Source organism: Sinocyclocheilus rhinocerous, unplaced genomic scaffold, assembly GCF_001515625.1.
Source record: "Sinocyclocheilus rhinocerous isolate Xijiao unplaced genomic scaffold, SAMN03320098_v1.1 scaffold2788, whole genome shotgun sequence".
NCBI lineage: Eukaryota > Metazoa > Chordata > Actinopteri > Cypriniformes > Cyprinidae > Sinocyclocheilus > Sinocyclocheilus rhinocerous.
Window position 1 is genome coordinate 342,158 of NW_015641436.1, and position 24,455 is coordinate 366,612.

The 24,455-nt window shown below is 35.0% G+C and overlaps 2 protein-coding genes across 4 annotated transcripts in view; both read left to right on the forward strand.

Annotated features, from left to right (window-relative positions):
- Positions 1–1,344, forward strand: part of LOC107754903 (FYVE and coiled-coil domain-containing protein 1-like) — a 28,541-nt gene extending 27,197 nt beyond the window's left edge. For all 3 annotated transcript variants that reach the window (XM_016571531.1, XM_016571533.1, XM_016571532.1), the window contains one exon: positions 812–1,344. In XM_016571531.1, the coding sequence (XP_016427017.1) occupies positions 812–887 (76 nt within the window). In that variant the 3' untranslated portion in view covers positions 888–1,344. The remainder of the gene's footprint in view (positions 1–811) is intronic.
- Positions 1,345–2,076: 732 nt separating this feature from the next.
- The window catches only part of LOC107754888 (growth hormone-releasing hormone receptor-like), a 32,561-nt gene continuing 10,182 nt past the window's right edge, over positions 2,077–24,455 (forward strand). The window contains exons 1-9 of the mRNA XM_016571497.1: positions 2,077–3,210; positions 3,615–3,728; positions 17,388–17,496; positions 18,108–18,215; positions 19,728–19,807; positions 20,107–20,181; positions 21,280–21,377; positions 22,142–22,274; positions 24,084–24,135. Of these exons, the coding sequence (XP_016426983.1) occupies positions 3,681–3,728; positions 17,388–17,496; positions 18,108–18,215; positions 19,728–19,807; positions 20,107–20,181; positions 21,280–21,377; positions 22,142–22,274; positions 24,084–24,135 (703 nt within the window). The 5' untranslated portion in view covers positions 2,077–3,210; positions 3,615–3,680. The remainder of the gene's footprint in view (positions 3,211–3,614; positions 3,729–17,387; positions 17,497–18,107; positions 18,216–19,727; positions 19,808–20,106; positions 20,182–21,279; positions 21,378–22,141; positions 22,275–24,083; positions 24,136–24,455) is intronic.

The window sequence follows — 24,455 nt, forward strand, 5'->3', positions numbered from 1 at the left end:
AATACTGTTCAGTTTCTTGCACAGACCGATCGTTTCGTGTCTTTACACATCAATGTATCGTCACGAGCCGCAGGGTTTAATTTGGTTTTGTTTATGTTATTTTTTTGACTCTCAAAGCCGTGATTCCCATTCACCTCCATTATATGACTGACAGACTGCAACGGTTTGAGTTAAAAAAATCTTTGTTTGTGTTCTACTGAAGAAACAAAGTCACCTACATCTTGGATGCCCTGGGGGTAAGTAGATAAACATAAAATTTTCATTTTTGGGTGAACTATCCCTTTAAATGTTCTTTGCTTGGTCTTAAAAGGGTCTTCAATTCACCTGCATAAATCCTGCAGATATCTTGATTTTACTTTTCAGCAAAGCCTGTTCCAAAAATGAGTTAAGAGAAATAGACTGGTTTAATTTAATACTGAGAAGTATAATTTAAATAAATAAATTGATTTGACATTTTACATGATACACCATTTTTATGTATATCATTATCCTAGCAGCATCAAACAATATCAGTACTATTTATTTTAGTTGCTGCTTATGCACTAAAATTATAATGACCGTTTTATTTAGTACATTGAAAAAAAATGGTGTAGAAACAATATTCACAGTTACAAAGAAACAGTAAGCAAGACATTGAACACGTGAAATTTTGAAGTAGAAAAACGGAAATAGTCTTTTCTTTTCAAACATACTGCACTAATCATTGTTTTATTTATAACTTCGAAAAATCTTTTTTTTTTTACAGTGTAGTTATTAATAGGAAAGATGGAATGCAACAATCACTGCTTCTCCTGTGTTTTCTTTTCTATAGATTTCTCTCCAAGAAGGTCAACTACCACCTGACCATTGAGAAGCCCATCATCTATGATGGAAGTGACTTCCCTTAAATGTGGCTTTGTGGTGTATAGCGTCCTCGAGGGAAATTGATGTGTTTTATTTTTATTCTTATTCATCTCAGACCTGTTCCTGTGTGCCAAGGGTTTCTGTTTTAGAATTTGATGGGTTAGTATAGTATTAGATGTTTTATTGCGGATAGCATTAAGGTTATCTGTGGTGACCTGAGTTAAGTGTTATGAAGGGATTTCTACAACACTTTCAACAGTACTTATTGGAAGAGGATTATTTGCTATTGATGAATCTTTTTTGTGTGTGTTTTATTTTCCTTGTGGATTCAGTATTTTAAAATGATTTTACAAACACTACAGATGAATTTAAAGCACCAGTGATAAAGGACAGTTGAAGCTCACATGGGTAAATATGCAAAGAAAGTGAGACAATCGCAAATTAAGCTTTAAAAAATTATTTACCCAAAATTGAAAAACAAAATGCTGAAAGTATACTCACCTTCAGGCCATCCAAGACATAGATGCATTTGTTTCTTCTGCAGAACATATTTGGAGAAATTTTGCATCAATTGCTAACCAGTGGGTCTTTAACAGTGAATAGGAGAGTCCAAACAGCTGATAAAAACATCACAATAATCCACAAGACACCATTTCATCAGTTAACTTCTTGTGAAATAAAAAGCTGCGTGTTTGAAAAAAAAAAAAGATCCATCAAGACATTTTTAACTTTAAACTGCTTCCAGCTAAAATGTGAGTCCTCTATCAATAATATTGCTTTTTCCAGTGAAAAAGTTGTCTTGTCTGAATCAGGAGAGAAATATGCACAGATCAAGCACCATTTGCAAGCGAAACTAGTCCAAAAGAGTTCTAATCAAATATGTGGGTGGATTTTGATGTGAGAGGACAACAAGAGATGGACTTTTTCACTGCAGGAATTTACTATGGATTATGGACTCATAATTTGTCCAGAAGCAACAGTTTGAAATTAAAACCTATTAGTGATGGATTTGTTTCTTTCAAACATGCAGCTTTTCAACTGATAAGATGTTACTTGATGGACTGGAGTGGTGTGGATAACTTGTGGATTATTGTGATGTTTTTATCAGCTGTTTGGACTCTCATTCTGACGGCACCCATTCACTGCAGAGGATCCATTGATGAGCAAGTGACATAATGCTACATTTCTCCAAATCTGTTCCGATGAAGTAGCAAACTCATCTACATCCAACTTGAGTAGCCTAAAGGTGAGTACATTTTTAGCAAATTTTTTATTTTGGGTGAACTATTCCTTTAAAAGATATCACACTACACTTCCACTACAGATGTCGAACAAAATGCTATATTCTCAGAGGTTTTGGTATTTTGGCGTATTTTATAAATATATAAATGGCACTTTTTTTATTTTATTTAGTCTACTCCATGCAGTAATTTTTGCATACAGTACATTGAATAAAATGGCACATACTTTATAGTCATTTAGCTCTTGCACAGAGTATATTTTTGCGAATATAAGGCTGTCAGTATTTTGATCTGATAAAATTGGTTTACTGATGCTCAGATACATAATATTTTTTGACACGTTCAATTTTAATGCCTCCTTTCTGTATATGCATCAGTGAATCCTCATCCTGGTAGATCATCAAACATTAGTAACATGAACACTAAGGCTGTTAAATGCGCTGTTAAATGTGTCTCGCTTTGTTTTTTTTTATGCAACTACTTAAGCAAATATGCAAGACACGTATGTTTATTCAGGTGTACGGTTCACATAATTTTCCAGGTGACAAAGCTGAACTAGACTGCTGCTCTTAAGAAGATCTGTTTATATATTTATATCTCAAGCTCCTTTTTGAACTATGTGCAATTTTAAATATTTTCCTAATAGGACTTGTTCTTTTACAAGAGTTTTAAAATGGTATTTTAAATAAATTGATACTTTTGAAGTACTTTTTAAAAGCGGTTGTTCAGGAAATTGTGAATACTTAATGAATGTCACTGAATTTAATATCTGTGAATCTATGCAATCACAGCGCAATGTTTACAAATTGCAAGTGTAATAAAGTTGTATTGTATAATGTTAAGTGTATAAAGTTGCTTGTTTATAAGCAATCACTTGTCTGTATGCATGCACACCATGATAAACAGACTTTTTTATATTTTTATGACTAGGCCTAATTGAGGCTGTTTCATCTGTATTGGGAAGGTTATGTGATGTGTGTTGCTCACTAGATCTTCTATAGATCATGTTTCTGCTAGTAACTTGGTGGTTTGCGTGACATTGCTGGTCATGTGATGTCAACATGAGGGGGCGACCTTCTCCATGTAGAATAAAACCGCATTTTCTGGGAGAGTAAATGCATCTCATGTAAGTGTACATCGTTCAATATTTTTCAAAAATGCTATTAATTTCTTTGTGCAAATGTTTTGAGTTACCAAAAACGATTGAGTCCACCATTTAAGTGCATTTAAAAAGTACATATACATAAAAAATTAAGGACGCCCATTTTCGCACCTAAATATGAAATTATCTGCACATGAACTTTGAGTCTACACTTTAAGGAATTTTAATACCAAGCTCTAAATGTTTAGAACCAACCGAGTGTTTGAGGAATATCAATGCAGCAATTCAAAAACAGGTTCTTGTCTGTCTGGTTTGAGGAAAGTGTTAGAATTCCCTGTCTGCAGCAGAGATGCAATGGTTTTAACGCGCCTTGTGCAGGATTATGAATGATGTGCTCTCTCTCCTCTCTCTCTCCTCTGATTGGTCAGAGTCAGTCTATAAAGCATTTGATCCAACTACTGCTGTCAGCGCGCGCTGTGGACACGACTGGAGACATGCGCTCGTGGGCTCGCGGGATCCTGTGGTTGTCATCTTTTACAACTGTGAGTACGCGCAACCCTACAGTTGCAGTTACAGTTATAGAATGCACTTTTTACAATGCACATTTGTGTGAGAAGCATCTTCATAACTAGGACAGACTTTTAATCGGTTGTTTGTGGTCTAGCAGGCTAATTATATTATTTAACGCGTTAAGATTGAAGACTGAGATTTGGGTTTTCTCCCTATCTCCTGTACTAACTTTGTACTGTTTTGCTAAATATTATTTTGTTCTCTGTGAGAATATGATCGCAATCATAGTGCACGTTTGCTCACTAGATGATGCGCTGCTTCAAAGGTGGAGTAAGTGTTTTTTTGTCACACCTGTTTCACTAAACATTGAAAAAGAGAATACCTGGGCAATCAAAAAGACTCTTTGCCTGTCAATCATTTTACGTGCTGGAGTTTTACGTCAGCAGGTCGCCTGATTTATCTTTGGAGGGCGAGGTTTTCAGCGGATTTAAAAAATAAAAAATAAAAAATCATTATTGTGTGAATTAGAAAGGCTATTTAGTTAAATTAGTATACAAGTGTCCCGTACTGCATAGTACTTTCTGCTGCTTACTATTGTAGTCGAAAATCATTTCCAGTGCAGTATTCTTTTTAGTCTTATAGGTCTAGGGAAGTTTGACATTTCTGTCTGTATCTTGGAGTTCTTTTAAGCCATTGCGTTCAAAATGTGATTCAAACTAGTTACAAGTGTATGCTATTAAATGGCATGGCTGTTATCTTTGCAGCACAAACAGAAAATGCATAGTTTGGTTTCAAACACAAAGAGTGAAATGTTACAATTCACCCCATCCAGGTTAGTTGTAACATACCCTGAGGTGAGATGTGACATTACGATATCCACCGGGGTGAGATGTAACATTATGCAACAAGGATTATGAAAAAAAAAAAAAAGGATTTTGAAAGCTTTTTATTCAACACTGACTTTTCAGCACAATTTTCAACATAGTAAGAGGCACCCATTGGTTTCTGGTCTTTCTCTTCCAAGACCTAGGCATACTGAAATTCAAAGAAAACCTATAAATAAAACAAAATAATTGTTTGGAGTAAGTTCCCATATGTTTTGTTGATGTTATAACTAACCCCGAATCTTGCTGTTACAACTATCCTAGAGTCTTGTAGCCATAAACTAGATCACCTTACAGCTAACCGCCAAAGCATTAGCAGCTTGCATGAAAAATATCTACACAGACACACAATAAATATAATTTAACTTAGATGAGTTTAACTACAAAGCAGGCACTGTCATCACAAAAATCAATTAAATATAAAAAAGTTGCTTTTTTTTTTTAAACTCAAAATTAGTTTTTCTCCTACAAAATCTGCTGTGTCTACCACAGGGCTCTATTTCCTCACATTTGGAATAAGGACTAAAATGAGAATGTGTGAAGTGAATTAGGTGATTAGTAACTTATTCCTTATTTGAGAAATTGGAAGTGTTACAACTGCACTGTGTTACAACCATCCCTGATCGCTCCTACTGCACATTTGGGTAATATAACTTATAGACCTTATGCGTTAGAGAAAGTGCGCAGCCATCTTTAGAATTTTGTCTTTGAACTTCCGTTTTTGGGGTTAGCTCTATCAGAGTTTGATGAGAGGGTCGGTATTACTATTGGAGAAAGCATAACGGCTAACTTGGATCACGTGTGCCTTAAAGGGATAGTTCACCCAAAAATGAAAATTCTGTCATTAATTACTCACCCTCATGTTGTTCTAAACCCGTAAGATCGCCGTTCATCTTCGGAACACACAAATTAAGATATTTTTGATGAATTCTGAGAGCTCTCTGACCCTCCCATAGACAGCAATGTAAATACCACGATCAAGGCTCAGAAACGTAGCAAGGAGATCGATAAAATAATCCATGTGACATCAGGGGTTCAACCGTAATTTTACAAAGCTACGAGAATACTTTTTGTACGCAAAGAAAACAAAAATTACGACTTCAATTAACAATTCGTCTCCTCCGCGTCACCCTGGCACCATTTTGGAGAGTATCCACTGAACGTAAACAGCGTATGCTATTCTGTGTCAGCTGCGTCACGCGGATACGTTTTCTACGGATTATTTTTATTTTCTATTTGGATTATTTTACCGATCTCCTTGCTACGTTTCTGGACCTTGATCGTGGTAATTACATTGCTGTCTATGGGAGGGTCAGAGAGCTCTCAGAATTAATCAAAGATATCTTAATTTGTGTTACGAAGATGAACGGCGGTCTTACGGGTTTAGAACGACATGAGGGTGAGTAATTAATGACAGAATTTTCATTTTTGGGTGAACTAATCTTTAATAACCAATCACATTACAGCCTTGACGTCATTGAATTTCAGTCAGAGTTGTGCGACACTCAGTCGCCGTTTACGGATACCATATTAGGAATGAATGACAAGTGCCATAAGCTGAATTCCAACTGTCGCAAAAGGTTAGTGACTTCTCTTATAAAACTGTGTTTTTTTTTTGTGGTAAACTCGAAAAATAGTTCAATCCAAAAGTATTGTTTAGTGTAAAACATGTTGAAGATTAGCATATAGGCTGTCGATTCATTAAATGATAAGCCCTTTCCTCTAAAAAGCTGTTTATTCAGCGTAGTGAAGCCTCTCCTCCATTGACATCCATAAAAAAAACCCCCGCCTCTGGTCTCCTTTCCCATGTCCTGCCAACGCTCACTTTAACCATTACGCTTTTTCGGCTAAAGGTTGCAGGCTTGCCTTCTAGTGGCTTTGGCGCTATAAGAGTAAACTGTTTAAGAGTAATTAGCTGGTGAAGTGGATTTACCTGTTGTAGAGTTAATGGAAGTTATCATGTGCATTGTAATGTTTGAAGCGGATGTCATAACAAATGGTAAGACTTTAAAACGGGCGATTCATTCATAAATTCATACAACCTTACCTTCACGCTGTGGAAATACAGACAGAAGACAACAAGCACAGCGCTGAAAAGGGGCGGAGCTACATAAATAGCAGTTGTCGATGTCACAATGATTGAGCTGACCAATCACATGAAAGAAGGCGGGGCTTTACTGTTCACAGAAATGGAAAATGAATTTCAGTGCGACGCTTCAGTTTTTAACGGTAAAAGAAAGTGAGGTAAGATGTAAGCAGTTAAACATTTAGTGTTTGACATCTGTTTTGTGATACAAACGTTAAACGACCAACATCCAGTGTTGACTTTGTCAAATATTGCCATTTTGAATTAATGTAATTCATAACTGAATGTGACGCGACTGGAATCGTTTTGCGACATATTAGGCATATACGAATAAGAATGAACGTGTGTATTATATTTCTAAAATAAAAACTAATAGTCCAGTTCAAATTGATTATATTACCAAAAATTCTACTGCCCCCATGTTCAAGACTTGTTTATAGAGTGCAAGATTCTGGAAGTAAAAATGGCATTCATTTTCTCCATAGGGAAATTGATTTTTAACAACAACTTCCAGGTATAAACATTTAAAGACAAATCTGTGAGCTCCAAGGTCATTAATCAATGGTATAGACATTTTTCCTGAACGCGGAAGTTATGCCTGACTCTTAACCAGAAGGATGCTTTGCATTTCCGGTCTCCAGTTTTTCTAGTCAAATTAGCGTATATTCCAAGCCGATAATCTAATGTTAAACCTATTAAAATGTTTCTAAAAAAGCACATGGCTCCATAGTGCCATCACTTTACAATGTCGCAATGACCGTCATTTGTCAGTGCCTCACTCCTCAAAGTTTAATGAGTGTGTAGATGACACAAAGCTGCCGACGATTGCTACATTAAAAACAGATGGGCACTATTTGAATGGGTTCCAGAATGGGTTCCGGAACAGAAGAGCATCCAATTGGAAGTTAGAATTCGTAATGGCGGCGCTTATCGTTTACTCAGGAAAAGGGTCTATATGATTTTTTTTTTTTTGTGAAGCCATCAGCCCACATAATTTAATCTTGGATAGTTATTTAAATTGTTATTTGCGGTAGTTCATGGGATTGTATTTCTTTCCCTCATTAAAGCTGTTACATACACGGTCTTGTACTGTCTTGTCTTGTCTTTTTGTCTGATTTTCAAATACTTTTTTGCTTCAAATCAAAGTTTGTTGGTTTGGTTCATGGCTTATAGTGCTTTAATTAAGACTTTTTTTAAGAAAATGAATGGAAAAATACTTTCTGCTGAGAAAGCGGGCGGTCACTGTTACATTCTGTATGACCTTGCGTAAAGTATCACTGTTAAATGTAATAGCCAGAAAAAGTATCCTTTTTTCCCACCTGGGGCAGCTAATGATCTTCCTCTATCACCTGCATCCGTGTGGTTTAGCCACTCTAAACCCCAGCACTGATGGAAAACAGAAATTGCAACACTTCTGATGTCAAGGTTGCTATCTGAGGTTGAGCTTAGAGAATGCCATTTGCAGTTTCTAAGAAAAGAAAAAAAACACTCTTTTGTGGAGTGTTAAATTCTCATTTGTCAATGTGGGTTTGAGAGCAAGTCAAAATGACTTCAGATATTTTTGGACACATGTCTAATTTAAAAGACAATCTTCTCTCAAAAAAGGGTGTCAGCTCATCTCTCTGTGTTGGATATTTAGGCTTTTTCTTTGCTTCACAATGACTTTTAGTTTTTGAATTAGCCATTACGTCTCCTGCACCAGCTGGTAAATGCAGGTGTATGTGAATTTCGTCACTAGGAGAAGGCTTTGAAATGATCTCAGGCTTTCTCGCTGTCAAAAATAAGCAAGCACTCAACTTTCCTCTGGTGCATTTGGTTGTGCACTTGTGCGCCCATTTCCCTGGCAACTGCACCGCAAAACCTCCATATGTAGTAAATGTGGAGGCACAAGCGCCATCTGCGAACTGAACTGGGGGACCGTTCTTGGAAACGGGGCAGTTAATGGATCTGTGTGCTGTCCTGTAGAATGGAGATTAATGTTCTCCAGGGAGGATGCACAGTATAATAGAGCTCTTTGTAAGCAAGACAGGTGGTTTGATATGGTGCAGGTGTTTTTTTCTGAGTGCCTGTACAAATATGCGTTTTCTTTTTCATTTTCTTTGAATGCTGAAGTACATTAACATTTCAGCCCTTTGGAATTCATCAATGGAATCAGTGGTTCGGTTGGTGTGACATCATCAGCATCAACCTTTCTTATTTTAATTTAGTTTAAATATATAGTTCAGTCATGAAACTGTAGATGGCGCAGGCGACAGCTGATTGGTTCATGCTGCATATGCAGCCAATGAGCATACTGCCTTGCATTTATATGGCTGGCTAGCATTCACTAGAGATTCCTGCAGCGCGCTTTCAGAGTTTCTCTGAAACCCTCCACCTTCCCCAGCTCCACCTGTATAGATCTGCTATGGGTTATTTTATATGCTATTTGTGCCGCAGCAGTATGTCTTAAATACTCACTCATGGCACCGTATCGCCATATGCATTGGCAGTAGCAAGTTCCTGTACTTGCTTGCAGCAGCAGCAATAATCTACAATTACAGCAATAACCAACAGCAGCAGCAATTCAGCAGCAGCGTAGCAGATTTGTTCCGCCAAGACCAAATACATTAACATTGTCATATCCATCACCATGCTAAAATGTTCCGAGAGTTGTCATGATTGAACTTGATTTACTAAAATAACTAAAAAACTAAAACTAAAACTGACAAAAAAATAAAAACTATGGATATAGTTATATATAAGCTACTAAAATGACAAAAACGCACAACAAAATTACTAAAACTTTCATTAAAATGAAAATGAAAATTCAGAATATTAAAATAAAACGTACAAATATTAATAAAACCAATAATCGTGTCTCACTGATACCAAAATAACTATCTTATTCTGCAAGGATGATGCTTTAAACCTTAAACTGATGCTTTTCTCAAAATTGTTTTCAACATTAATAATATGAAACATTTCTTGAGCAGCAAATGAGCATATTAGAATGATTTCCGAAGGATCATATGACATTGAAGACTGGAGTAATGATGCTGAAAATTCAGCTTTGATCACAGAAGTGAATTACATTTTAAAATATATTGAAATAGAATACAGTTAGTCTGAATTGTAATAATATTTCACAATATTACTGTATTTTTGATCAAAGAAATGCAGCCTTGGTGAGAAGAAGAGACTTCTTTAAGTGTATATAATTAGGTGAAATCATTGTGCTATTATGGCTGAATACTGAGAAGGGATCAAAACCATAAAGTAAAAGCCCATAATAGTATTTAATTGTTGTGATGAAATGCATTCTTTAATAGCAGGAAGAGAGAAATTAAACCACAGACAGAAGAGCATGTTGGGTAAAATATCCACAGGGTGCAACTCTGAAATCCACGGAATTCAAATGTGAGTGATGTCATAGTAACAGCATGAATGCATTAATGGGCTCTCTTTTTATTTAATGTCCAGAGAATCAAAAGCATTAGTGACAAAAGCACAGGCTCTCTTCTATCCTTTTTACACTAATCAAACCGATTGTGGCTCTGAACACGGTGGAGCGTCCGGGTCAAGTTTAGCAACCGCCAGTATTAGATGTAAATGAGCGTGGAACATGGGGGTAGGCGTAAATATTTCTTTTGTGTAATGAAGAGGGCATGAGACTTTATGAATGGAGAGAGAACTTAAATATGCTGCTTACTTACAAATCAACTCTGACTAATATATTACAAATACTTTACAGACCCAGAGTCAGTACTGATTCAATCACTGCTAACACAGTCAGTTATTATGAGCAACACCTCAGACAGAGGTTTGATTACTTTCATGATCATGCATATATCCGGTCAAAGGATTCCATTAGTTTAAACAGCATGATACTACACAAATGACTCTTAAAAAGAAATGTCACAGTCATATTTCACTTGAAAAATAAGAACGTGTATTTTGCATACAGATTATGAAGCCTGTTTTTAGGAAGATTGTGCATTATGACTTTATTAACATGACAATTAAGCACATTTTCCTTCCAAATTCTCAATACTTTAATTTTAAAAAAAAAGGAGAGAACTAATGCATTGTGATAATCATAATACAACATTAAAAATCAGCCTGTCTGGACACAGGAAACATGAGCTGAACAAATTGTACAACAAACCAAAAACATAACACAATAATATTTATATTATTGGATAATTAATGCAAATATTATCCCAAATGAAAATGATGTCACAATGCACAAAATATATGTGCTGAAAAATATATATTCAAATTGAATATGTTATACTAGTCAATAAATAATATACAAATTTTATTTATTAACAATGTCACAATGCACAAAAATAGGTTTCATGTTCCTAACCTAAAATGTAATTTACCGTTTTTCCTTTTGATATTGGGGTATATACTTATACACTTTTTAAAAATAAAAATAAGTAAATTAAAATCTAAAAAATCGAAGTGCTCAAAATCTCACAGAATCTAGGTGCTGAAAAAATAGGCTTCTTGTTCTTAACGTAAAATGTGATTTATTGTTTTTCCTTTGGATTTTGGGGTGAAATATGACCCAGACAGCATTCATGAGCTTCACCCAAACAGTAACCTAATTCTGCTGTTTCCCCACAGATAACATAACCTTGAAGAAACAGCTTGAAGTAACACTCATATAAAAACACTCAGGGGAGGCTTGTCTCACAAACTCAATTCAAGTCCAAGGCGTTTTGGGATGTTTCTAGTCTTGCTTTCTAAAAATAGTATAAAGCGTATAATGGTTCCAGAGCGCTGTCTGGATTACTGCTATCAGAGCAGAGTTTGGGCAGCTCAGTGAAACTAAAGAGGTGATGTTGGGGGGATAGTGAGTTGAGCTTGACCTGCTTTCATAAGCACTAACAGTACATTGTGTTTCTGCTTCATTTTCACCTTTCCTTTCTACTAGCAGAGAATGCAGGAAAATATCTGGTGAGGTTACACACCTGACCTGAGAAGTTTGTTACACACACGCACTGACTCATGCAGCAAAACAGTGAGTGTTTCTACGTTTCATCAATTTTTCAACTAGTGTTTCTTCAAGACGTAGAGCAATAGAACGATTCAGCTGTCTAGGATACACTGCCAGTTCAGAAACATGCTGCTGCTGATGATGATAATGGCATGGATGTGTGGCATATTTTCATTTGGGTTTTGGATAACGGATGCCAAGAGAATGCGACAGCAGTGTTCTTCAGAAATCCTCACAGGCGAAAACCACCATATAAAGGCACATTTTTGTAGGTCAAAACCAGGAGACGAGCATTTAAGCACTTCTGGTTGTATCGTCCTGAAGTCAGTGGTTTTTTTTAAATGGGTTTTTGATTAAATGTCTGATATAAGGTCTCTGGTTAACACAAGCTTAAGATATTTTCATGTTTTATTCCATGACATAAAATACATCAGTACACCCCCTTGTGATTTTTTTAAAGGGGTCATATGATGCTGCTAAAAAGAACATTATTTTGTGTATTTGGTGTAATGAAATGTGTTTATGCGGTTTAAAGTTTAAAAAACACATTATTTTCCACCTACTGTACATTATTGTTTCTCCTCTATGCCCCGCCTTTTTGAAACGCGTCGATTTTTACAAAACTAATCGGTCTGAAAAGCGAGGTGTGCTCTGATTAGCCAGCTATCCAGTGCGTTGTGATTGGCCAAATTCCTCAAGCGTGTGACGGAAATGTTACGCCCCTCACCATACTGTGATGATGCCGTGTCCGGCCGGAGCGACAAGACATAAACATTAAAACCCATTACAAACAAGGCATTTGTTGCATCCAGTGGGGACATAAATTTTGCAACTTTACAGATCTTCTTTATGCACCAAGAGCTTGTAACACTCTAAAGAGAAAGGAAAAAATGAAATCGCATCATATGACCCCTTTAATGCTTTTACTTGTTTTGAAAAATACGGTTGCTATTGCTAACAAGTGGCTAAATGGGACTACAGAGTTTGTTAAACTTGTTCATACTGAGCAGATAAACTCATCTACTCATTAGTCACTTTCACAGCCTCATTGTGTTTATAATCACGCTCTTACAAACTATTCTGCAAACTTTTGAGTTTGCCTACAAAAATAGACAATATTGTCCCTAGGTTTGATTTATCCACCTTATTTTTTAATGCTGAAGTAAGCTGTTTTCTGTGAATGTGCGAGACTTACAGTTCATTATTCGCAGTAGGGAAATAACGAGAAGAATAACAAAGTGCAGTAGACGGTAAAACCATTTGCACTACAAACCACTGTGTTCATAATTAAGATAATACATTAAAAAAAGGTAAGACACACCATTTAGCAATATCAAGCAGCAAAACGAGCCGTTTTGTTCAGCTAAACATAGCTGGACGCGAATGACGCCGGAAACCAGTCCCATAAAATTTCAAATGGCCGCGCCCACTTTTACAGGAAAAATAAGGTGGATAATGTTGTGTTAATAGTTTTATGTTGCAAGAATTTCACATTCAATCTTCAGCTTAATGTAGAAACAACATAAGGACAGTATGTTTTTAATATTTGTTTAATGGCATCTTTTTTTATGACAATGCAAGTATCACTGATACCAATTTTATTGATGTCTCTATGAAATTAGAATTTTTTTCCCTCTTATATTTAACCCTTGACTATAGCCATTCAACAGTATAATTGAGAGCTATCAATTTTAACATTTATTAGATTTATACAAATAAAATAACTTCTAATTTAAGTGAACTTAAAACAATCTTCACACAAACCCATTATAATAAATGTCATATTTACCTGTGCCCTTCAGCAAGTAGGAAATCTACAGCAATTGAATAAAGCTATCAAACACTAAATTCTAAAATGAAATATAGATGAATCCTTAAAGCTACAAAAGTTATTGATTTCCTCTTTTTTTCTTTTGTTCTTTGATTAACAGACACCACTGCAGCTGGATATTACGTTATTTGGCTGCTATTACTCTAAGAGCTGCTGCAACTGAACATGACGCGGATCTGACATGCATGCTTTTCATTTCATTCGCGCTTTAATATGAAATGATACAGGCTACAGCGCGCGATGGCATATTTGTGAGTGCAATTGAAGAGCACACGCTATGAGCATAGTAACGGCTGACAGGAAGATTAGTTTTTACTGACATATGTCACCTTTTCTGTTTCCGCGATCGTTTGACTAGCACCTGGCACTGAGGTGAAGTTGAAGTGCGCGTCTGAAAAGTCCCTCTTTTGATGTGGTGGAAATGATGTTCTGCATTTAAATAAACGCAATTCTTTTCAAGAAAAAAGAGACAGAATCAGCAGCTGCGAGTGGGGTGGCCAACCTCCGCCCCGGCGTTAATTGCGTTAAATATTTTTAACGCCGTTAAACTGGAAAAATTAATCACCTGCGTTAACGCGCTAAATTTAGACAGCATTGTTTTATACTGATAATTCTGTATGCATGCTACAATGATGAGACAAATAATCGTTAACTAGATGATGCAGGATTTTCACCAGTGCTATTGTTTAGCTTCTTGAAGTGGTAGCTAATACGGGTTGGCTGGGCTCCTCAGAGGACAAATGTCCAGAGCTCGGAGATTGAGTTTCATTTAATTTCTCTCCGGTTTGAATCGTTTTGAAGGGCTCTCCATAATTTTTCATCATGTGAGATGAATGGAAGAGTTAGATTTATTAGGCCGCTGTAGTTCTTAGGGCAGCCTTGCAAAGAATGTTCCAGGATGGGGGTTTTTGATCGTAAGTGCTGGTGCTTTGGTTCAAAGCGGGATAGAATGAACTCCTGGTGGAAAGACACTCTTTCGACGGCTCTCCAAAGCTGTCATCTCTGGAAGACCTCTCAAGGAGACTCTTCCTTCGGTTGCTTCATTTTTATAATCATTTCCATCAGCTCGCAATTTCTCTGCCTCTCTTGTTCTCTCTCAATCTTTTTATTTACGTATACTACCAGTCAAGATAAAGATTTTTTAAAATGTTTTTGAAAGAAATCTCTTATGCTCACCAATTTTTTAAATCCCAAATACAGTAAAAACAGTTAAATTGTGAAATATTATTAAAATTCTAATTAACTGTTTTCTATGTGAATATATTGTAAAATGTAATTTATTCCTGGGAAGCAAAACTGAATTTTCAGCATCATTACTCACATGCTGATTTGCTGCTTAAGAAACATTTCTGATTATTATCAATGATGAAAACAGTTGTGCTGCTTAATATTTTTGTGGAAACCATCATTTCAGATTTTTGAACAGCATTTATTTGAAATAGAATTTTTTATAACATTAAATTGTCTTTATTGTGACTTCTAAACAATTTTATGTCTCCTTCTGAATAACAATATTAATTTCTAATTAAATTCTGTATGTATTTTTGTCATTTTTATTAGTTTTTTTTGTTTCTTTTTTATATTACTATAGGGTTCATGTATTTTTATTGCACTTTAAGTTTTCATTTCAGTTTTCAATTCAATTTTTATTTATTTCACTTAGTAATTTTGGTGCTTCAGCTTAAACATATTTCAGTTAGTTGCCAAGGCACCAAGGCGACTTTTTAAAATTTTTATTTAGTTTAAGTCTAAAATATTTCTTCTCTCTCTCTCTCTCTCTCTCTCTCGCTCTCTCTTTCTCTCTCTCTCTCTCTCTCTCTCTCTCTTTATATATATATATATATTTATTTCTCTAATATTTATATTTACTTTTTTTTTTCCAGCTATGTCAGATCAAAATGTTTTAGTTTTCTATAATAACCCTGGTTGTAATGTGCAGGAACAGAATTTTTCTAAAAACAATCCACTTTCTCTTCTTCTCTCCACTTCTGTTTTCCAACTGTGCTTTATTTTTTCCTTAAGACACTGAGAATGGCAAGTGATAATATCTGTCTTCCTGCGTCTCTAAGGATTGAGGATTAAAAAGAAGCAGATCTAGAGAGATAAATGTCGAGAAAAACCAGCGCATATGAGATGGTTAGAATGAGATAGAGCTGCTGTATGAGACTAAAGAACCTCACCCAGATAGGAACACACACACCGTCTGCTTTCTCTGTAGACTTGTTTACGGTCTTGAACGGCTCAGTGTTTTTGAAGACATCTTTTAATGAACAATACCCAGCCGCTGACCTGTATTTTTCATTCAATGAAAGCTCCCCCTGTAGCAGAGAGACGCGACCGCTTTGGAGATGATTTACCTCTAAAGACAGACTATAAGCACGTACAACCAGCCTTATCGAGCGGCCTGTGAAGAGCATAGTGTTGAACTCTTACCTTGTCTTGTGTAAAATAATATTTGTTGAACTTTTCAGAATGTTATTGGCAAAAACTTATATCAAAGTAAATGTTATATGGGAGTAATTCTCAGGAAATGGTGCCATTTGTGTGCTGTGTGTGTGCGTCATTGACTTACTATTGATGTGAATACACTGCTGTTTAAGTTTGGGGTCTGTTTTTGAAAGATTTAATACAGAATTTTGAAAGAATTCATACTTTTATTTAACAAGAATTCATGAAATTGATCAAAAGCGACAGCAAAGACATTTATAATATTACAAAAGATTTTAGTTTCAAATAAATGCTGTTCTTTTGAACTTTCTATTCATCAAAGAATCCTGAAAAAAATATATATCATGGTTTCCACAAAAATATGTAGCAACAACTATGATATGTAGCAAATCAGCATATTAGAATGATTTCTAAAGGATCATGTTACACTGAAGACTGGAGTAATGATGCTGAAAATTCTGTTTGATCAGATGAAAAAATTTAATTTTAAAATGTATTATAATAGAAAACACTTATTTTAAATTGCAATAATATTTCACAATATTGAGGTGTTTTTTTAATCAAATAAATGTAGCTTTGGTGGCCATAAGACTTCTTTAAAAAAATGGCTATGTATAAATATGGATATAAAAGGATTAATACATGTGAATTTTGAGTAAATATTGTGTGAAATCAGTTCTCATTGGGGGTTTAATAGTTTATGAAAGGGCCATTGAAAACTTATATTTGTTAAATAGAGATCTCCCTGTGCTGCTTCTGTAATATCTGGACCTGTTACTTTGAGCCTGAGCTGCTGCAATACTGGTTTCTTGAACCGTTTTGAACAATAATACAAATACTACAAATTTCCTGAGAACAACTCATGAGTCTTTGGTTGTAATTGCTTTCAAAAGCTGCTAGAGCTCATAATAAGGTTTTAACTCTTAAACTGCATAGATTCACACTGAAGTGTTCACACAGAGACAATCACTCTGAATCAGCGCTGTGATCACATGTTCATAGTTAATGCATGCATATATGCATATGTTTGTGCATACCGTATGTTGAAATGGTTTTTGACGAGGACTACTTCATTAACAGCTACAATAAAAGAAACAATGATTTGAAATGAAACATGGTGTGTTATTTAAATTGCATATCTGATTTCTTTTCAATAACCTCAATATGGCGCAACAGCTATCCATTGAAAAGAAAAAATGTCACCTTTGTGCTAATGCAATCAGAAGTAATGTTTTTCTGTGCTGTTATTACCATTACAATTTCAATCTATTTTACCTTGCACCTAAGCACACGCTCTCTCTGCATCTAGAAAAAATGTGTCAGGATTGCGTCCGCATTTGATTGTAAATTGTTTTTTTTAGAGCATGAGTGTCTGAAGAGGGATCTTTAAGTGTTGTTTTATAAGGTAGACCTGCATTTTTATGCATCACTCACTCTTTTAATATTCTCTCTCTGCAGGTGTTGTCTAGTTTGCATCCTGAGTGTGAGTATATCTTTCAGCTGGCAAGAGATGAACAGCGGTGTCTCAGAGAGATCACAGATCTTGGAAACCTCAGCAGCTCTTCAGGTAGAAATAAACAGACGCTCCTGATGAGATGTTGAAGGGGTTTTTACCCACAGCATGTGAGATGCATGCTAAACAGCTCTGAGTTCCAATTGAGAGCTAATGGAGACTTTTGTTGCTTCTCAGATTTTTCTCCTCAAACTGTGTTTGAGATACTATATTTCTGCAATCAAAAGGTCTCAATATGCACATTTCTCAGTTTTATCCAAGGCTAAATTACATGACCGTTCAAAAGTTTGGCGTCATTAAGATTTTTAAATGTTTTTGAAAAGAAGTCTTCTTTTCATTTAACACTGCCATAAGCTGTCAGTGGTGACATTCAGAGACAGAGTTGAGTACGAGATCACACTCATCGTAATGCAGTGCCTTGCGTTTGCGTTTCCCAGTGGATCCCAGAAGTGAAGTCGTGTTTGGCAGCAGCTTTGCAGGAGATTCACATGCACAGATGTACTTGTGGTGATCCAACATGGCAAACTGGACATTGATAGAGCAAACTCTAGCTGTTATGTGCCACAGAAAGCCTTTCGGATACATTGTTTTCTTGATGTTTGGTGCTTGAGTGCATGGGTAAAAACATTCTCTTTGTGTGTGTGTGTGTGTGTGTGTGTGAGAAGGTTGTCTGCCAGTATGGGATGCTGTAGTGTGTTGGCCCAGAGCTGCAGTGGGTGAGACGGTCCACTTGCACTGTCCTGCTGTTTTCTCTCTCTTCAAGAACAACACAGGTGTGACACACATACACACCATCCACATCAAACTTGTGCATTATTCAAAACTGAAGTTAAAAATGACAGTTCAGTACCTGAATGTGAATTAGGTAAAGGTGGCAAACTGGATGCATAATTGTAATCTTAATTTAAATTGAAATACATAGATAAATAGGATTAATAACTGACATTTGAGATATAATAATTCATATAACATTGTTTGGCAAATAAATAAAATTAAACTTTTTCATTTATCAAATACTATTGATACGTCATTTTCTGTGTCTGTATATATTCATACATATACATACATATATATATATATGTGTGTGTGTGTATCATATTTTATATGTATTTAATTAAGAATTAAATTAAAACGTTGGACTGTATTAGTTACAATCCAAATGCAAATAAATGTATGTATCAGTATTATTTGATTCATTATTATTATTTTTTTTATTATTAAATATCCATCCATGCATGTTATTATTATATTAATAACCAACATTTCAGATAACAATTCATATAACAATATTTGTTAAATAAATATATTGAATTATTAATTAAAATATTGTATTATATGACTAACCAATTCAATTTGATTAAATGTTTTAATGTGATTTATCCATGTACATTATTTTATAGCATTAAATTAAAACATTGAATTATTATAATAACCGACATCTGAGATGTAACAATTCATATAGCAATATTATTTGATAAATTAAAATGATCAAAAAAATTATCCATGCATGTTTTGAATTATTAAATTAATTGTTAATTTAATTATAAAAAAAAATATTGGATTTTTTTTTTAAATAAGCAACATTTGAGATGGTAACTATATTTAATGCTACTTAATTAACTAACTTTAATTTAATGGAATAGTTGAAAACTATTAAAAAGAATGTTGTGGGCATTTTGTGGTGCTTTTTGGCAAAATTAAAACATTTTCGATTGGCAGTGTTAATTGTTTTGACATCACTAATAGCACTTAATGAAATACACGTAATAGAAACATAATTGGGCAAATTATGTGCTTATTTTTGTTTTGATAGATCTCAAAATGTCTGGAACAGAATGTCATGGAGATTTATTGGTTGACTCTTTGGATTCGAGAAATCGAAATGTTTCTGTCTAATGAATTGAAAGAGAGTTTGCACAACCCTGCTCCATACATGCATTTCCACATTAACAGCTTCTGCGAGCAAACCAATTGGTTTCAGTCTGTGAGCTTTAACAATAGACACATCTACCTTGAGCATATAAATGGAATCCTCAAATGGTAAAATGCACAGCCTCAATTTCAAGGCTTTGTAAGTTTGAGCCAAAGAAGGCAGGCTTTCATATTTGCCAGTGTAATAACATTGGAGTCTCCACAGATCTGCCAGTATAACAAACTAAACCCGGTCTGAGCCCGGCCAAACGCTGCATTCAAATCTGAAAGCTCTCAAATGAAATTGTGCTGCTGCAGTTTCGTCTGATGGCGACTAAAGCAGCACTCCATCATTGTATCTCTGTCTCGTGTAGAAAAGGATACAGACCTCATTTCACATTCAGCTTTAGCACAAGCTAACTTTATGCATTGCATCTCATTCTCTAGAGAAAAAGTCAGTGCAAATCGCATGAAATGCCAACTTGTGTTTATTCATTTATTTTGAAGAACCTTTTTTTTTTTTTTTTTTTTTTTTACCTTTTTTTAAAAAGCTTGCAGAACCATCATACAAAAAGGACATTGAGCTTTGAGAAATTAATTTATGATAAAATGTCTATGATAAAATCCCACAAACAAGCAAATTAACAATATTATTGTTATTAAAATTGTGATGTAATGGAAGTATTAAATGTTCCTTTCTCTGGTATTGTGACGAACATCTAAATGAAACAAATCATGGCATTTTGTAACCAGAGCACGGCTGGCGGCTGGTCACATCCGTTCCCTCCTTACCATGAGGCCTGCATTGTTGAGGATGAAATCCCCGAGGTCAGACATATTCTGAAATTCATACTCGCATATATTTGATAATCATTTCCTATTTATCCATACGCTTTTGCTTAAATCCCCTGCTTCTCAGGTTGTTCTTCCGAGTAAAAAACACCGTAATCTCACATGAGCCTCCTCTAGTTTCAGAAGAGATCTCAACGACGTCTCAAACTGTGCTTAGATTTGTAAAGACAGTCAATAATCTCAAAATGAACTCAAACATTTCACATCAAATTATTCCAAGACCAATAGCTCTATAGTCGTACTGTATGTCAACAATTGTCTTTTTTTGTTGACAATTTTAGACATCTGAGACAATTGAATCTTAAATGAAACATAATTGAGATCTTTAGCCATATGCATACAGTATATCATAATTCTCACTGGGAAACGTACTTATAGTTTTAAAAGTGCTTTGAAAGTGTTTCATTTTATGATGAAATAAATTGTGTTAATGTACAGTATAAATAAATTAATACATTAAGAAGTAATTAAATTTACAAAATCATTTTATTGACTAGATTGAAATCAAGTAACATTTCTTAAATTATTTTTTATATTTTATTATATTTAATATTTATATGTATGTAATCTTTCTTTCTTTCTTTCTTTCTTTACTAAAGATGAAAAATTATTTTTCAGAATAAACAGGGTTTAGGCTTTCACAATCATGTCTGTCTCCATTATTGTAGTCGGCTTATAGTTCAAAAAGTTTTCAATTTAATTATGAAATAAATAAATAAATAAATTTAGTTAATTTACAAATAAATTAATGCATTCATTATAAAGTAATTGAAATGACTAAAATATTTAAAAGACTCAATTTAATTTTTTTTTTTTTTTTAAACAAAAAAAATAAATAATAATATTTTAGTATGCTTATTTTGAGGCTTTAGGCTTTCACAGTTATGTCTGTCTGTCATAACTGGTAATTAAATGAAATCAAATTATTTTTCATTCATTCATCATTTCATCAAGTGTTGGATTTATTGGCTGAATGATGTGCAGATTGATTGATTTACCTCTTTATGTTTATTGTATTTAAACAGACTCTCTGAACTGAACAATGTAATTGATTTCTGCACGTTTATCCCTTAGGAGTCATATTTTGCCACTGTGAAACTGATCTACACTGTTGGTTACGGAGCGTCACTGCTGTCGCTCTCTGTTGCCGTGGTAATACTGCTGCTCTTCAGGTACTGCGCTTTACAATGCTTTCTTACCATAGATGCAAACTCCTCACCTTTAGGTGACAACTCACTTTTTTTAGATCAAAATAGGTCATGGATTTTTTTTTTTTTAAAGATTAATTTTTTGGCATTTTTATTTTGATAGGACAGTATATCAGTGACAGAAAGCGAAGTAGGAGAGCGAGAGGGGGGCGGGATCGGGAAAGGTCCACAAGCCGGGACTCGAACTCGGGACGCCCGGAACGCAACGGCACTATATGTCGGCGCACTGCCCACTAGGCTATTTTATCCAAGTATATATTTTATCCATGTTATGTCGGTGCCGACATAACATGGGATTTTGAACAAGATGTTATTTTTTTGTGTGAAAAATTAGTTTTGGACATATAAGGCAATAAAACAATATTTTTAAAAATACCTTAAAGTAACTACAATTGAGCATGTAAAACAAATATCTTTAAAAAAAAATCCATGTGGAGCATGCCCCCGGTTCTCGCCTTTTTTCCCCTTTACCTGTTTGCATCTCTGCTTACTGATGGACTATAAAAAACCAACCCCCAAATCCAACACACATCACTGATATATATGTTATTATAAATAATTGCTTTAATGTAGTTAGATTTATGTGAGTACCCTTTAGCATGTCTAGCTACCTTTTTACACAAACTTGTCATCTTTACCTCTTTAAATAAGCTTGTAGCTTGGAAACTATTTTTAAAGTAGTTACTGCAACACTGGACAAAGGCTCAACTGTTGTTTGTATTCTATAGGCGATTACACTGCGCTCGAAACTACATCCACATGCAGCTGTTTTTCACCTTTATCCTGAAATCGGTGGCTGTGTTTGTCAAAGATGCTACGCTGTTCTCCAGTGACGACACGGATCACTGCACACTCTCCACAGTGAGTCCATCAACGCCACTGATCTAACAGCCTTTAAATGTGGTTTCCTGTGAGAAGAACAAAACACACGCTGCTTGTGTGCCTCAATGACTCAACGGATCTGTGACAGTATTTATATTTGACATTCCTCCTGACTCCATTCATCATCTTATTTTGGATGCGATTAATCGCGATTAATCATTTGATATATATATTAATCTTTCATATACATATACTGTATATATGGCACATCCTTGTGGAATAAAAGTATTAATTACTTTCTTAAAAAAATAATACTGACCCCAAACTTTTAAATGGATTAGAGGTTACGCACCTCTGAAAAATTCAGAAAAAACACACACCTACTAAAAAATAAAAATTTCGGACCCTAGTTAACACTTGCGTCGTGCCTGGCGCTGCATTGCACCGCGTGTATGATAGGGCCCATAGTCCCGTCCCAACTTCACGCTATTGGCTACATGAATGTTGCTGTGTCAGTGTTTATAATGGTTGTGGCAGAAGCTAACAAGAAATTAGTTTTATCCCTTCTAGCCTTAACCATTTGTAATGTTTGGTGGAATTGACCGACATGTATCTATATATAATAGGACGAAGTCTTTCACAAAGTCTTTTCACTATCATTTAAAAGTGCGATTTTCTTTATTTTTTTAAAATTAATACTTTCATTCAGCAAGGATGCATTAAATTAATCAAAAGTGACAGTAAAGACATTTATAATGTAAACATTTCTATAAAAATCGGATCATGGAAAAATCATAGGATCATGTGACACTGAAGACTGGTGTAATGATGCTGAAAATTCAGCTTTGCATCACATAAATAAATTCCATTTTAAAATATATTATAACAGAAAACAGATATTTTAAATTGCAATAATATTTCACATTATTACTGTTTTTACTGAATTTTTGATCGCATAAATGCAGGCTTGGATAGCATAAGAGACTTCTTTCCAAAAATTAAAACATCTTACCAACCCTATTTCTTTGAATAGTAGCATATGTATGTAAAGAATAATGTATGTGCTTTGTGACACGTCGCAGCCCCTCTAGGGTTTTATTTTTGCAGTAATGTCCATTTTATTACTGATGCATGCTTATTTCTGAAACCTATTATTTTTCTCACGTTAGCAGCTATTACAGTCTCACTGACTCCAATCAGTGAAGTACAGCATGATCCTTTTGTTGTTTTGTTACTCAATTTCCATTTATATTCTCTCTCTCTCTCTCTCTCTCTCTCTCTCTCTCTCCTGCTCTCTGTTACCCTGGGAGGGCTGAGGAGTGTCAGAACAACTCTTGTGATTGGCATCTCTATCGTCTCTGATTTGAGCAGACAATTGAAAGAACAAACACAAGTTCAAATCACATTGTCGATGCAGTTCTCAACATAGACATGTGCAAATCACTGTTCTCGTTCTTATACATGTTCCTGGTTTTATTGTGATCGATGCATCAGTGCATGTTATTTTATAGAATTATTTTTAGTTTTAACCTTTTATATCTTTATATATATAAATATATACCATATTATATATATATATAAATCTATGTATATATAGATTTAAATTTATTCTTTTAGCATACGCTTTTATCCAATGCGACTTACAATTGAGGAATACAATAAGCGATTCATCAGTGATGCAGTGCTTGCAATACAAAGTTTCAGGCATTGTTCAGATTAGTACAAGCTAGACAGGGAGAGATTAAGGAGAGAGAAAGCAAAGTTTTTTTTCTATTTTATTTTTTTTAAAGATGAAGTCAAATGGTGACGAAAGAGATGAGTTTTCAGATGTCGCTTGAAAATTGTCAGGCATTCAGCATTCCGGGTAGGAGTGGGAAGTTCATTCCACCAGCCAGGAACGGTGAACGAAAAAGTTCTGGAAAGTGATTTTGTGCCTCTCAATGATGGTACCACGAGGCATCGCTCACTTATAGATTTCAGACTTCTGGAGGGGATGTAGATTCGTAATAGTGAGTGAAGTAGGCGGGTGCTGAGCCTGTGGCTGTTCTTTATGAAAGCATCAATTTCTTGAACTTGATGCGAGCTGCAACCGGTAGCCAGTGCAAGGAGATAAAGAGAGGTGTGACATGGGCTCTTTTGGCTCGTTGAAGACCAGTCGTGCCGCTGCATTCTGAATCATTTGTAGAGGTTTGATTGTGCTTGATGGAAGTCCAGCCAGAA